The 17,061-nt window shown below is 35.3% G+C and overlaps 1 protein-coding gene across 7 annotated transcripts in view; it reads right to left on the bottom strand.

Moving 5' to 3' along the window:
* LOC138707659 (E3 ubiquitin-protein ligase SIAH1A-like) overlaps positions 1–17,061 on the bottom strand; it is a 53,435-nt gene that overhangs the window by 16,592 nt on the left and 19,782 nt on the right. For all 7 annotated transcript variants that reach the window (XM_069837378.1, XM_069837380.1, XM_069837383.1 and 4 more), the window contains 3 exons: positions 16,328–16,572; positions 12,633–12,872; positions 1,573–1,765 (listed from right to left, as the gene is read on the bottom strand). In XM_069837378.1, coding sequence (XP_069693479.1) covers positions 1,573–1,765; positions 12,633–12,872; positions 16,328–16,562 — 668 coding nt within the window. In that variant the 5' untranslated portion in view covers positions 16,563–16,572. The remainder of the gene's footprint in view (positions 1–1,572; positions 1,766–12,632; positions 12,873–16,327; positions 16,573–17,061) is intronic.

Below are 17,061 nucleotides of genomic sequence, written 5' to 3'. Positions count from 1 at the left end.
TTCATACTGAAAAATAACAGATAGCGCTGTAACCTGTATAGTCGACATCTAGTACCCTGCAGTGTCAACGCGAGAGCGGGAGAGAGGAGACAGCTACATCACTCTGCTCCCTGGTAACCATGACAACAGTAGTTTAACCAATAAGATAGCTGGTTAGCGGAGTGTTTAAACTTGACTAGAATGTGCGAGGGGAGCGGATTTGGAAAAGTCCTACCCACCGCTTACAACTGTACTACTTATAGTCACAGTTGAAAAAAAAAATGTTATGTTTTATTTAACGACGCTCGCAACTGCAGAGCTTATATCAGCATCGCCGGATGTGCCGGAATTTTGTCCCGCAGGAGTTCTTTTACATGCCAGTAAATCTACTGACATGAGCCTGTCGCATTTAAGCACTCTTAAATGCCATCGACCTGGCCCGGGATCGAACCCGCACCCTTGGGCATAGAAGGCCTGCGCTATACCAACTCGCCAACCAGGTCGACGTCACAGTTGATTTCGGCTGTATTGGAAAGAAAAGAAGCTTTCTCTCTCCTTGGTTTTAGAAATTTAAATCACATGTTGTTAGTTTTCTCTCCCTGCGTAAAACTTTTATTTTATGTTGTTAGATTTTTCTCTTGTTTGCAGGTGTTCCTGTTATATTTTTTCTTTTGTGTTACGAGATATATTTATTTATACAGTATTTTAAATATATCGAGAGTTTATAAACAAATGCAGATTTGTTTCTAGCTTCTTCTAATAGCAGTTGTTCCGTATGTTGTGACCTAATTGATCGGTTTGCGAAGAAAGAGGATTGTCGAGTTAATTTGCTGTAAAATTAGACTATGTATTAGTAATGAGCAAGCTCCGGATTCCTAGGTTCGAATCAATTTTGTTGCTATCTCGTTACTCTCGAAATACTGCTTTTCTTATTCGTTTTATGTAGCAAAGAGTAACATTCTTAAACTCAATATGACTTAAGAAGACCTAATTCGTAGGTTAGGATTTAAAATATCCTAAAGAGAGACAATCTTTACCAAGTCATTGTAATATATTAACAGTAGGCCTATGTTGTTCATTTTTATTTTTTTCCCCCCAGTAAAATCATATAAATTCCTAAACATAAGATTTAAAATCCTAAAACGTAAATTGGAAAACCTAGTTTCTTAAAACCTATAAATTCTGCGCTTGGTAATGAGGTACGTCACAGGCCTTATATTTTTATATTCTCATCAGTCACGTCTTGGCCGCCTCAACTTTCATACCCACGGTCCGCAACTGGACTGAGACAATGGAGAGTATGATTCTGGAAGCTAGTAAACAGGAAAGAAGGCTAATCATAAATTTGAGCCACAGGTTACTGTTTAACAGGCTGTTGGTATCTGCAGAAGTCTGTAATTTTTTGTGTCAAACAATATAGCCTATGTATATGTGGTTAGCTACATCCATTGCTAAACCACTTAACTGACCAATTTAATTTGAATAAAGCAAACCAATATCCGAATTTATAAAAATGCCCCCACAATTAATTGCATTAGTTTCAAAATGTAAAGTATAACATAAAATTTCTAAAAAAAATACATAATTACTTGCCTGTATGCAAAGTTTTCTGCCTGTTTCCTTGACCCAATCAGTTGCACAATGGCAAAGAACTGCTGATGTCCATCAAACTTTTCTTGCTTTTCGAGCACCAGCATAAAATGATGACCAAAGCATGACTGCATCATGACCCAATCCACAGCACCAGGTAGGTTGATGTCTGTTGCCAGGAATACAATGTCTTCTCCTGCAATTTGACACAATCAAATTCATTTATTTCACCCTCTGCAGAAAATAAGTATGCGGGTTGTATTGAAAGTCATGATCACCATTTGAATTTACAGAAATGGCGAGGGACATTATTAGTCTCAATAGGACATCTAACTCGTTTATCTCGTTTATTGATACAGATGGAGGATGCTGCTATCTCATACTCGACACAACCAGGGACATGAGTCTAGATGAAAAAGAGGACATTTAACGACATCTGCTGTACCACAGAAATTAACAGAGGGGAGCTTGCCTTCCTATTGACCCCACAGTAATAGTTGAAATGATGGCCAACTACTGTGTTTTGTTTCGAGATTGTGATGTCACAGAATTTCTAGTGAAAAAGAACAGTTCACCGGAAATTTAAAGATGATTAAAGAAAGCTTGCGGATTATCTTCAAGTCTCATTAGCATTCGAAGATGGGTGCAGCATTTTAAAGTCGACAATAAGGCTATTACTGAACAACTTTGCTCTGGCCATCTGTCTACAGCTTCGATGGAAAACAAGAAGAGACTTGACACCTTTATCAAGGAGAATCACTGTCTGACAGTTCGAGAAATGATAACGAAAATTCGCATATGTCACAATGCTCTCCAAATTCTGTAGGAGAAGGCTCTATAAAAATTTTTGTGCATGATGGGTGCTTAGTTTGCTTTCAGACGAACAAAAATTGTATCATCCCAATATCTGCCATTAATTACTTTGGCAGTACAGGAAACAGGATGATGATTTTCTTTTCAGCATAGTGACGGGTAACAAAATTTGTTTCCATTATTTTTATCCTTAAAACCTAACGTCAAAACAAGGAATGGGTTCACCCAAAATCACTGACAAAGAATCAATCAATCACGTTTGTCAGAATTACAATTACGTAATTATAGGCAACAGACAATTGTTTGTATGCAAAGTGTAACTAGTGTAATATGTAGTTAGTGGGTGATGTATGCAATGGAGGAGAGAAGGAAATGGCCACCCTACCCCATTATCTCCTGGCCTAGTTGCCTCATAAGTGGTGCCTTCTTGATATCATTTGTGAGGTTCAGACCTGTCTTCGGACAGTTGATAAAACAACAGTCAATAAAAACACAATCAGATTAAAATTCCAAGTTTTTATGGCTCTCAAAATATTAAATAATATGATAAAAAGAATTATCTATAACCCATTTTTAAAACAACTTTGAATCTAAATAAGCCAAATGAGTGGGTATTCTGAGGCAATCTGTTAAACATATCTAAAAAAATTACATTGAACAATTTCTTGGTCTTTGTCAACCTGACCATAGGTGTTACTAAATAATGATTATTCCTAGTAAAATACCTGTGAAATACACTAAGAATAATTAGCATTACGAAATAAAGGTCGACAATGAGCATTAAAGGCTGAATTAGTAATAATTCGTAATGCTTTTTCCTGCAAAATTAGTACACTGTTAAAATTAGCACCATTACTTCACAAATGAATACCATAATGAAATACACTATGGAAAAATGCGCAATATGCCTGTTTCAAATAAATACTAAATACAAGAGCTTTTAATTTACACAAGAGATAAAGCACATAGGATAACTTTTTGCACACAGACACAATGTGACCCATCCAAGTAAGCTTTGAGTCTAATGTAATACCAAGAAGTTTAACTTCTGAAATCATTTCATCAGGAACATGATTTAATGAAAATAGTATTTGCTGAGTTTTAGTTCTATTAACCCATTTTAACCTAGCGTTACCATATGGTAACGCAGTGCAGAAAACAATATAACTTGCTTCATACCCATCCTTAATTAATAAAACTGGAATTTTTCTTTGTGAATCCAAGCTACATGATTGGTTCTTTCTTACTACATTATGAAATCACAAATTTATTATACCAGTTGGGCAAGAGCAGCTGCGCGATTTAGACGTTGCTTTCTCAGCAGCAATTTTGGAGCGCAACAAGAAGTAAGATAATTTATTTGTTACTTTGATGAACTTGATTGTAATGATTGTTGTGGTATTTTACTTATTGTTGATTGAGTATCCATGTACATCGAGCACAAGTTTACAATCCGTAACATTGTTGTGGATATAATACATTGTTTCTTACGTTACCATATGGTAACGCTAGGCTAATATGTTGTCACTCATTCTTTGTGCTCTCTTGCTACTAACAGTAAGATGGAGTTGCAAGAAAGTACAAGCAACAAAATGAATGTTACAAACAGGTGCGTGAAAGTGCATGAGATACTTTTGGAATTAGACAACGAAAAATTAGAGTATTCTACGTACAGCCACCAAAGCCCAATTTTGTATCTGACGAGAACTCTGCAGATGTAGAGGGTGGCATGTTCGACAACCTAAGTGGAAGGAAACTAAGTACTGAAGCTGGGGTTATTTTTGTTAATAGCGACAGAACAGGTGGACCAGACGATATTTCTTTTGTAGAAGAAGAGGAAATTGAAGAGTCATCTGTGATAGAAAGAGAATGATACCGTCAACATTGCAATGTGTGGAAATGGTGCCATCAGGGAAACGTAAGTGGATAAAACAGTATGTTATAACAGTTCAATCGATTTCTCCAGAGAGTGACTTTTAAAAACAGAGATGTGACAAATTTTGTTTTCTTTATAAAAATTCGCTTTATCTATGTAAAAACTGTTTTAGTCCATTTCCACATGATTGTTAGATGTTGCTATACAAAATGCTTGGCAGCCAAGTAGAAGATCTGGCTCACCATTGAATGAATTAGAATTCAAATGGGAGATTTGAAGAAGTCGGGAGCACCCCAAAAGGCAAGGGGTGACCATCTACTTCCAAATACAGCGACATTGGAGCTACGAGACGTGTCCAAAAAGTAAGTTTCCCTGGGGCCATTTGCAGAAATAAAATAAAATTTTATGGAAAGATTTATTCGAACAGATACAGGAAATGTTGAGAAATTTTTTCAACATATTTCCACCTGAATTGAGACTTTTTGATACCGTAGGATCAACAGAGAGGTGCAAACGGCTGTCACACACTGGTTCCGATTCCAGGCGGGAGACTTCTACGAGGGACAAAAGTTGATACCACAGTGTGACAAATGTCTCAGTTCCGGTGGGAAATATGTGTAAAAATAGTTCAACAATTGCTGTATCTATTCCAATAAATTTTTCATGAAATTGTGTTTTCTCTCTGTAAAAGGCTCCAGATAAACTTACTTTCTGGACGTCACTTGCAGAACATTTGATTATATAAGATACGATGGAATGGAACATTACTCTCTTTCCAGCTAAAGATTGAAGTAAATGTAAATAAATGCACGTGGCCTAATGGTTTCTGATTGGCTATTGGACGCACAACGCCTTCAAGCTCATGCTTGTCATCTTCTTTCTCACATTAAAATAGTTCCTTCTAAAATAATAAAATGTATAATATACATAGAATACGAGTGAATTAAACTTGCTTATAAGAACACTTTCTTACAATATGTTTATATTAGTAGTTTCAGACATTGCATGATAAATCATTTTAACGTATATTATGGCAACGCGCATGCATAACAGGCATGAAATCCCTCCCAAGGTGACCTGCAGATTCACAGAGCACATCAACACAGCTGGTATAACACAATGCGAGATTCAGTGTTGCCAACATCAAAGAAATTTCTGTAGAATTGAATTGAAGAAATTCTCCGCTCTTTGAAGAATAACATTTAATCATGAATCTAAAGAAAAAAAAAAGAAAATCCACTATTCCCAGTAGATAAATAAACTCTTCGATATCAACGCGCATATACATCAAACTAATGAAAATTCTTCGATATCCCTGTGTTATTGAATCACCATGTCTGTCAGCACAAAATTCGTCTCCCCGTCTGCCTCTAGTGAGTGTGCGTTCCAGAACGATCACGTGAGAGATGCATGCCTTGATCACGTGAAAGATGCCTTTCTGAATCCCAGACTTCGTCTTTCTCGCACTATCTGACGTCGAGGTCAATGTCCCAGTTAGAGAGAGTCGCTCGCAATAGTTTGTTCATGGCAGACGACAATGACTTATTGTATTGTAGTAGCCTATTGTTAAGCAGTCAGTACACGAAGCGTGTGTTACAGTGTTGTGGTTTCATTGGTAATATTCATACCAAATCATTAAATAATACAGGTTTTATTAATTTTATTCAAACATTTTGTCGAGTGCTAAGTGAAGTGGCTGAAGCTGATCAACCCTCTCCATATCGTGTTACTAAGCACAAGAAAGGAAAAGGAAAACCCTTAAACAGTGGAGAAAAAACCATGATTTTAAACGTTTTCAATTCTTTATGCAATAAATATCCTACTCTTGCTAATGCCGAAATTGTGAAATTAACATCCGAGTTCACTGGTGTTTCTGCCACTGGTTATCAACACAGAAGACAGTTCAGATGAATCTGAAGATTCAGATATGGAGGGGATAGAGCCGCTATCGAGTTCCGATTAATGGTATACAAGTTCACACACTGACGTAAGTAGAATCAAATTATTATATTAATGACATTTTAACTTTATTAATCATGTAAGTCTTGTTATTAACCCTCTGTGAGCATTTACAGGTTAGTTTAATGAATGTGTTGTAATGTCGTCTGCAATATATCAGATGGTGGCTGCCCTGCGTGTTGCTTTGGCAGCTAGCTTGCGATTGCGGAGTAATACATTTGGGTTTTGTTTACGTTTACTTCAATCTTTAGTTGGAAAGAGAGTAGTGATTCCGATACACGGATGTGCTAATGAAAATGCTCTTCTGGCATACAGCTTTCTCAAAATTTGATGTAGGTCTCTGCAGCCCATGTTTTTTGTCATATAAGAAATGTTTTACCTTACTGCCGAAATATGTGAAAATCACACACAAAAATTAATGTAAAACGTTATGTTACGAAAATGTGTTTTGTTCATACGAGTATATTGCGACAATAATACAATTCTATTATGTATATTTGTTCAGGTATTGTGAAAGTAATTTTCTTATTTTTGTATTTTCTGTATTATTTGTATGGAGTGTGGTATTGTGTGGGGCAGAAACGTGGACATTACGACGAAGTGAAGAGAAACGAATAGATGCATTTGAAATGTGAGTAAGGAGAAGAATGGAACGTGTTAAGTGGACAGATAATAAGAAATGAAGCCGTGTTGGAAAGAGTGGGTGAAGAAAGAATGATGCTGAAACTGATTAGGAAGAGGAAAAGGAATTGTTTGGGTCACTGGCTGAGAAGATACTGCCTACTGACGGATGCACTGGAAGGAATGGTGAACAGGAGTGAATGGTGAGTTCAGAGCAGAAGAAGATATCAGATGATAGACGACATGAAGATATATGGATCATATGAAAAGACAAACAGGAAGGCAGAAGATAAGAAACATTGGAGAATGCTGGGTTTGTAGTGAAAGATCTGACCTTGGGCAGAACACTGAATGAGTGATGAATATATTATTTGTATGCTAAAGTTCAGTTAAGTTCAATAAATTGCTTGAAAGATGTCATTATAAGGCAATAACTCATTCTTTAAGATTTGACAACATAATGACCTAGCGTTACCATATGGTAACGCCCTGTAATTCCACATATTCACTTCAACAATAGAAAACAAAAGCATTGTTGTGTTCAATTTCATCCATTTAATTAATCTGTAACGAAATAAACGAAAAACTTGACGAAAAATAATTCAGGCTTTTAAGGGTTAAGTTTCAACCCATTAGCTTCAAACCAACCAGCAGCATCACATAAACAGGAATTCATTATTAAAGACAAATGATGTATGTCATACATAGTAGACAAAAAGGAAGTGTCAAGGACCACGACCTCAGCTTCCAATGGTATGAGCACAGTGTCCTGGAATTCTGAACAATCGATGCATGAGAGAGGGAGTAAGCATAAATCCGAATAGAACTTACTGAAATGCTTTTGTGTACAAAGAAAAGTAAGCTAAGAAATACATCTCAAGTTTCTCTCTTTGGCAAGGACTTAGAAGTACTAAAGATGTCACTTTGGAATATGAATGGTAAGACTTTCCTGTGTTAAATTTCAACGTACCTCGTTTACATGTTTCGACCTATTTATGGGTCATCTTCAGAACTCGTCGTTGTTGGTCTTGGCGCCACTTGTTCTGTTTCCTGTGAGGGTGTGTTCCTGTGGTATAGTATAGAGTCAAAGAGTGTGTTTTGAAGTTGAGTTGTGTGTTGAGAATTTCGTTTGGGTGTGTTTTTGTGTGTCTGTATATTTCATATTGTTCTAGTGTGTTTAGTTTCTGGCTTTTTGGTTCGATGTGTAGTATTTCCATGCCTGTGTTGATATCTCTGTGTGTGTAGTTAGCATTTGTGATGTGTTCTGCATATGTGGAGGTGTTTTGTAATTTTGTTATGGCTGTGATGTGTTCTTTGTAACATGTTTGAAATGATCTGCCTGTCTGTCCTATGTAGAAGTTGTTACAGGTGTTACATTTGAGTTTGTATACGCCTGTGTGGTTGTATTTGTTTGTTTGTGTTGTTTGTGTGTTGAGGTGTTTTTGTAGAGTGTTATTTGTTCTGTATGCGATGTTGTAATTTAATTTCTTGAACACATCACAGCCATAACAAAATTACAAAACACCTCCACATATGCAGAACACATCACAAATGCTAACCACACCCACAGAGACATCAACACAGACATGGAAATACTACACATCCAACCAAAAAGCCAGAAACTAAACACACTAGAACAATATGAAATATACAGACACACAAAAACACACCCCAACGAAATTCTCAACACACAACTCAATTTCAAAATACACACACTCTTTGACTCTACACTATACCACAGGAACACACCCTCACAGGAAACAGAACAAGTGGCGCCAAGACCAACAACGACCAGTTCTGAAGAGGACCCATAAATAGGTCGAAACATGTAAACGAGGTACGTTGAAATTTAACACAGGAAAGTCTTACCATACATATTCCGAAGTGATACAGTGTTAAAAGTTGTGTAATCAAGATGTATAAAGATGTCAGTTAAATATTTAGGAATAATCCCACATACCTAAATAATATGGAAAACTCAACTGCTGCCTTTTGAGCTTGCATTAGAGCATTTGGAAGTATTTGGGGCTAAAACCGAAAATTCCTTACTCGATTTATTGTACCATTTTACATCCAATGATTAATAGTATGTATCCAGTGGTTGTATGGTGTTCCTGGACCTTGATGTGTCAGACAAGGGCCTTGTTGCACTCTGTGAAGCGGCTTGTGCATTTAGCCATGAGGAAATATCGACCAGGGCTCTCGAAGCACTGTTGTGTTCGCCTCTTCTGGATTTGATAATCCAAAAACAAGCACGTTAGCTGCCTCTCGACTCCAAGGCTTGGCCAATGAATAGTGAGCACTTGGTCAAGCACATATTTGGAAAATAGCACCAGAAACGTAGAAATGAGATAGAAGAATATGATTTCTGGAGGTATATGTTAATCCTTCTGCTGTCAATTATTAGGAAGTTGTCACTTATAGTAATTCCACCAATACTCTACTCCGACGAGAAAGGAGGAAAGTGCACAACTACGTATCATTTTTTACTCATTACAAATTTATTAAAATGTACTGAAAAATAAGCTGCAAGTTCCTAATCGGAGTTCCCTCGGAACCAAAATTTCATAGATGCAGTGATTGGCCAATTTCCTGTACAATAGAATGCAACCTACTGATGACTGGCATTAGCTGGCGAAAGTAAATGAATCAATAAATAAAAAAAGTGGTATAGCTATAAGAAGTGAGTTTTAAAGGCATGTAGGATTATGTTAATTTGAAGCACCTGTACACTCATTTGTCAGGTACCCAGCTTTGAAGCCATTTGCCCTGATTAACAATAGTTTAATTAGTTCCCCTGTAGCTAATAGATATGGTGGTGTTAGCGGGAGAGGAGATGATACTAAGGGATATGCTACTGGAGCTAAATGACAGCTGTGAGCAGTCTGGAATGAAGATAAATGCCAACAAGACGAAGACCATTGTCATAGGAAGAAAAGTAAAGAAATTAAACTTGTAAATTCTAAATGAGGCAGTAGAGGAAGCGGACAGCTTCAAATACTTGGGGTGTACTATAAGCAGTAATGTGAGTTGCTGCCAATAAGTCAAAAGGAGTATAGCAATGGCAAAGGAAACTTTTAAAAGGAAAGAAGCATCTTCTGCGGACCTCTGGAGAAAGAACTGAGGAAGAGACTAGTGAAATGCTTTCTATGTGCAGTGTAGCATTGTATGGGGCAGAAACATGGACATTACGACGAAGTGAAGAGAAGCGAATAGAAGCATTTGAAATGTGGATATGGAGAAGGATGGAGTGTGTGAAATGGACAGAAAGAGTAAGAAACTAAGCTGTGTTGGAAAGAGTTGAAGAAAGAATGATGCTGAAACTGATCAGAAAGAGGAAAAGGAATTGGCTGGGTCACGGTTGAGGAGAAACTGCTTACTGAAGGATGCACTGGAAGGAATGGTGAACAGGAGAAGAGTTTGTGGCAGAAGAAGATATCAGGCGATAGATGACATTAAGATATATAGATCATATGCGGAGACAAAGAGGAAGGCAGAAAATAGGAGACTGCAGAATGCTGGGTTTGCAGTGAAAGACCCGCCCTTGGGTATAATACTATGTATGAATGAATGAATGGATGAATGTACCTAATAAACTTTAAAGTAAGCAAAGAAATTTTAACAATTTATGATATGACTTTATTGAAATCTGTATGAGAACAGGCAGCATTTAATGAATTACTGTCATATTTAATAAAATTACCGCATGGTTTATAATTTGGAGGTAATAATTTAAGTTCATTTACAAGCCTGGGGGGGGGGGGGTTAGCCACTAGGCAGACAAGATTGACTGGAGATGGAGAAGGGACTTGCATGCAGTTATATTGGAAAGCGTATGATATCCGAAGCTCTTCAAAAGATGAAACTAGTAGTTCAAAGTTTCAATAAATCTTGTGACTGCAGTAGTACAGTTTAAGTAGATGCACTGCAATTCTGTACAAGTTCCTATTACATAGCTTTCCATATAATGTAATCAGTTGTAATAATTTTTTGCTATTTACGAAAATCCGCATTTAAAATTGACATATATCGAAAGGTATTGGACTGAAAGGACTTCTGATTCTTCCTTTTCAGACTCATATTTAAGACCAATTTCTCTTCCAGAAAAATAAAACCCTATATTTTGCACCATTTCTGTAGCAGTTACAGTTACATTAATTTTACAGAATCTATACTAATAATAAATCTGTGGCCAAAATTTTTCTGGTAATTTTCGATTTTCCAAAAATAATTGGTGTTAACATGTATAATTAACCATCCTGAAACCGAAAATCGCTTTTTTGAAATTTTTGTTTGTATGTCTGTCTGTCTGTCTGGATATTTGTTACCTTTTCACGCGATAATGGCTGAACCGATTTATATGAAAATTGGAATATAAATTAAGTTCGTTGTAACTTAGATTTTAGGCTATATGGCATTCAAAATACTTTATTTAAAAGGGGGGTTATAAGGGGGCCTGAATTAAATAAATCGAAATATCTCGCTTATTATTGATTTTCATGAAATATATTACATAACAAACGTTTCTTTAAAAATAATTTCCGATAAGTTTTATTCTATACAAAATTTTGATAGGACTGATATTTAATGAGATAAATGAGTTTTAAAATTACAATAACAACGCCATCTAAGGCGCTATACTGAAATAAAAACAAATGACTTCGTCTATAAGGGGCCTTGGACAACAACAATCGAAAGCTATTAAACATAGCCTAAGAGAATGTTTCTGTGTTTGTATGAAGTAATATTGGAAGCTAATTAATTGTTTAATTATTATTGTTCCATTGGAAAGTGTAGTTTCTCTAGATGAACATAATTCTACAATGTTATTACAGTAACTTCTGAAACATAAGCAAGTAATATAAAGTATACACATTAAAACTAAAATGATATGTCAATCTTTATTAAACTATGGTTGCATGTAATAACAATTAAGTAACATGTTAAAGGAATTGTCATTGCACCAAATGATTGCTCTCTGGACCAAAACTACCGCATTTTAATTATTTAAATACAATTTAAATTAAGTAACATATTAAACGATTTATCCTTCTATCAAACACGAATGTTCCCGGGATCAAACATCCTATTTTAATTATGTAATTACTTTATATTTATTTGTAACAGGTGCAGCGGAGCGCACGGGTACGGCTAGTAATTAGTATAAATATGTATCTGCCTTATATCCTCAATTTTTTTTTTTAACATTTTCAAATGATTCTGTACACATTAATTCTTTACTGAAGTATAAAAACTCTCTTTTGTAATATTTCTGTTATGACTGGTCACATTAATTCCAGGAAGTTAGTTCTATACATATTTTAAAATAATAAAATTATCACAGGTGTGGCTCAGTCAGTTAAGGTGCTTGCCTGCTGGTCTGAAGTTGCGTTCAGGTGTGGGTTCGATCCCCACTTGGGCTGATTACCTGGTTGGGTTTTTTCCGAGGTTTTCCCCAAACGTAATGTGAATACTAGGTAATCTCTGGCGAACCCTCGGCCTCATCTCGCCAAATATCATCTCGCTATCACCAATCTCATCGACGCTAAATAACCTAGTAGTTGATACAGCGTCGTTAAATAATAAAAATAAAATTATCTGAACCTCTTCATTTGGTAACATAATTGAAGGGTGTAAACAACAAAGGTTGTAAGTGCTTAGAACATTTTTTTTTAGGGGAGAGGAAAAATTGTTTTTTTTTTTCCTCATCCAAATCAACTATTAACAATTATTGTGGACAGCAAAATGTTTCAATAGTTATATAATGTAAGTACGTGTAAACAATGCAGATTACCTTGAAGAGTTGTGATAGACTTATGGGACATCATAAGATGAGGCATCACCTGCTCCAGTGAACCTTGCCATTTGCAGGATGCCCCTGGACATGGGCAGGAATATGGCCGGAATTCACAAGTTTCTTCATGTTCTCCTTTCTCTGTGTGTAGAAGGGATACTGCACAGCCAGATGTTGAATATTTGCATGGGAACATGACTGTGCTTGCAACTTTTTCCATAGCCAAGTTGCGAATATTGCCTGCAAAAATAGCAGTAACTGTTAGATGTGCACAGATACAATAAAGATTCCCCTCATGGACATCTGTCAATAGCGGACATATCTTATTAAAAGAGTTTCAAATTTACCAGGAGATTTACATATATTCTTATGGGAAAGTAAGTTCCCAACAGCATTCAAAGTAATGCAAAGAGCTAAATATGGCTATAAATGGTTAAAACTGTTTCAATAACAGACAAATGCAACACTCAACTCTATTAGTAACTCCTTACTTTTACTCCCATAACTGCTGTACTGTAGAAACATAGCAAGTAGAAGCACCAACTGTTACGAGTTCCTTTCTTAGCTAGAAATAGTGAGTGCATTCACATGCTCCGAATTAAGTGCCGCTCTACATTTAGTAAAAATGTTTTCTGCATCATTAAACACGAAAAAACTATTTTTCTGTCAAGCACTTCTCCACGATCATTCAATTTAAATCCAAACGTTTCACTGAGTCTACCTCTCAAATTCTCATATGACATAATGGAGTTCACACTTTTCACAAACCACAGAAAACAGATTTTTTTTTTTCTTTATCAAACTAAATGCACAACCTTCATATACAAACTCAGTACAGAAACTGGAATTGCAAAAGTACAGCGGTCGAAACAGAAGACTGGCCCCTATTGTAATCGAATTACCAGATTTTATAAAGAGAAGAAGGTAGTTACGCTCTCACTTGCACACAGTGTAAACATGGCTATTTTATTAGGGATGAGGGGGACGAATCCCAGAAAAGTATGTATTTCATATGCTAGGAAGATGAGCTGACAACAGGGTGGAAGTTTTCTTGGAAAACCATCAAACTTAATAAGGGTTTCGCATTGTGTTTCAGCTTTCAATAGAGGTAGACTAGGTCACTGTCCTCATCTCCATCCCTTTCTGAAGTGTTTGTGCAAAGATTTTCCCTATACTACCTGGTTTACAGTTAGAAAATAACAGTACTATTGTGCTTTTAAGTAAGCAATTTCCGAGAGAAATATTGTCGGAATTTTTAGTATAAGTTTGTATTAACAAAATAATAATTAATATCAACTACAATCGATTAATTTTAATCGACTCAATTATTCGATTAATATCTTTGATCGATTAATCGATTAGATTGATTAAATCCCACAACACTAGTTAAGATACAAATTAGATTTACTTTAAATGTTATTTCAAGTGATCATGCTTCATTTAATTTAGGATGCTTCCCGTTATTATTATTATTATTATTATTATTATTATTATTATTAATTGTGTTTATTATTAATTGTCATTATTGAGTGTAATTAGTTACCACTGCCACCAGGTATATACCCATTTGCAGTGTGAATAAATAAATACATACACATAATTATTGTACTTTTACTTACAGCATCATATGATTTTTAATCACAGAGAGACAATAATTTCATAAATTCATTTCAAATTATTAATAGATATGTAGCATACAAGAAAATATGTAGTACAACTAATATAAGCAAGTTAAAAAAATCAGGCAAATTTTTTATTATAGTGAAGCTGAAATGGGAAGAGAAAGTTGAAACTAATGGTGTATTAAACTGATCTTTTTGTGTGTGTGTGTGATTAGATACTAGTTAATTTAATGCGTTATGTTTTGAAAAAGAAAAGTATACTGGCTTATTTTTTAGGGTAATGTAAGATTTGACATATGTGAATAAAATTGTAAAGGAAAGCAGATCTGGGGTAATATAGAATTGTAACAGGTCTGTCTTACAGAAATATTATAGATGAATAAAAAATATCATATCCTACGTATAATATGTGTTCATATTACTGATGTCACTGCACCATATGCAACAAAAATTCTTAATTAATTGATGAACTAGTGGACTTACTCGTGTTAAATATGAAATATTTGTCCGGCTTACAGCTGTTTCAGTGCTTCATGCAGCATCATCAGAGCCTACTAGATCGCGGCGTCATCTCGGACTTCTCTGCCTGTTAGGAGGGTGTGTTTTATTGTTGGAAGGTGTTGAAGTGTGGAATCGAATAGTGTGTTTTAGTGTGTTTGTGTATTTCGTATTGTTCTAGTGTGTTGAGTTTTTGGTTCTTGGGTTATGTGTGTAGGATTTCCATGTCCGTATTTATGTTATTGTATGTATTAATAAACAAACTCATTTCATATCAGTGATAGTTACAGTCCACATTTTTAGATTCAATTTGGGTTAAGATTTTATTATATATTAACTAAAGCATGCTTTTGGAAGTTCTTTTTGTAATGTTAAGAAAATATATATACAGTATACAAAAAATATGTTTATAGTATTTCAAACAATTCAATTAATTATTTATTTTACAAGACTGTTCTTTATTATTCAAAAGAGTAATAAAATAAACATTTTAAGAGCAAAATACCATTTTATACACTTTCCTTACCACTAGAGTAAACAAATTTATTCCCAAATTTTTAGTAAACAAGTTTCTGTTGTCTCGTAGCATATTTATGAAAAAAAATTATATAGCACAATATCATGTGGCATACTTCATTAATGACGAACTCGTGTCATATGTGGTGGGTGAATTAAAAAGAAAGTAGAATATTGTCCAGCTCAGAAAAATAACTGCCAAAATACTGGGACAAGAAGCCTTACATGAATGCAATGTAAAGGTTGTGACATCACTTTAGACAGTTTTAGGTCATATAACATTCACATATTTTGCATCATTATCAGAACCAATTATGTAGGTTATGTCAGGCCATGACATCATTTTTTCGCAACTTTAGGTTCAATAAAAGCCACATATTTTTCATCAACAACATTAATATCTTTGGATATTTTAGGCTATGACATCACTTTCACGCAATATTATGTAAAATAAATATCACATATTTTGTTCTACTCTGTGTGAAAAAGTTTTAATACATTCAAAACCTAAGAATCTGTGTGCTATTGATGACAGACACTTCTAACTCAGACGCAAAGTTAAATAAAAATATTAATTGTTAAGATAAAGGTGTAAGATTGGATATGTTAGAGTTATAAAGTTCCACACCATTTCCTCTTATTTCAAGAATTTACATTTAAAGCAGTGAAAACGATAAACCTTATTAGAAACCTAGCTACTCTAAACATTTCCCAGCCAGATTTTGTTTGTAATGCATGATGACTCAAAATATTAAAATAGTGCATATGACAATCTAATCATGACTGAAGTTGAAATTCCCTCTACAGCAATTCATAAATTTAAACTGTTTTTGTAAGTAACAAACTTAAATATGCATGTATACATATACAAACATACACAATGAAAACAGTAGCAACAGTATACTATTACTAGCAGGAACAGTAGTGGTAGCATAGCACTCAGTAACAAACAGGAAAAAAATCCAGAGTTTGTGTCACAAATCAGACAACACTGAAGCAGAAATTACTAATTACTCGGAATGTAAAATGCTATTTAAGAGATCAGACAATTTCACTCACCCAAAGGTCCCCTGCATGTTGGACAACAGCTCAGTTTTGGTCGACAATTGGAGCAAACAAGATGTCCACTCTGACATTGTAATATTGGGGGCAAGACATATTCAAAGCAGACCGGGCATTCGAACAGACTTGCCAGGTCTGCCGAAACTGTTGTCGTGTTGGTCGCCGTGGCTGATGAAGTGGATGTACTAGGAAGTCCTCGACGTTTTGTAGACAGAACAATTTGGTTACTCATTTTGACTTACCTTTAAAAGAGAAAGCACATTAAATTTAGATAATATAAGAACATGCAAAGAACATCAAACAAAATACTAATATAGTTTATATATGGTGTTTAATAAGAAACAACACTCTGACTATTGATACTGAAGACTAAGTGAATTAGTTTCTTCTTTCTCCCCAAAATGTCTAAAAGCACTCAGACATGAATGGCACATTGTGCACCCCATTCTAGCAATCAACGCAGGAGATCTCCGAATACAAAATTAAATTATTTTCCACTGCTGTCGAACACATTTAAAAACTGCCCCAACTCCACCAGACTCTGTTGTTTTAAACTTTCTAGCAGCTATTTTATCCTTCACTACTTTTTCTCTAGGTATTTTAGAATGTGTGCTTCCATGGCCGGCATCTGTGATGAAGGTTTTCCGAGCTGAGATGCTGTGGTCTACCATTCTACCAGTAGACCATGGCATCACAGTCCGAAAAACATTCATCACAGAGACTGTATTTTC

The sequence above is a fragment of the Periplaneta americana genome, chromosome 10 (assembly GCF_040183065.1).
Source record: "Periplaneta americana isolate PAMFEO1 chromosome 10, P.americana_PAMFEO1_priV1, whole genome shotgun sequence".
Taxonomy (NCBI): domain Eukaryota; kingdom Metazoa; phylum Arthropoda; class Insecta; order Blattodea; family Blattidae; genus Periplaneta; species Periplaneta americana.
Note: the sequence above shows the minus strand (reverse complement) of the source record. Positions and strands in the feature narration are given on the sequence as shown.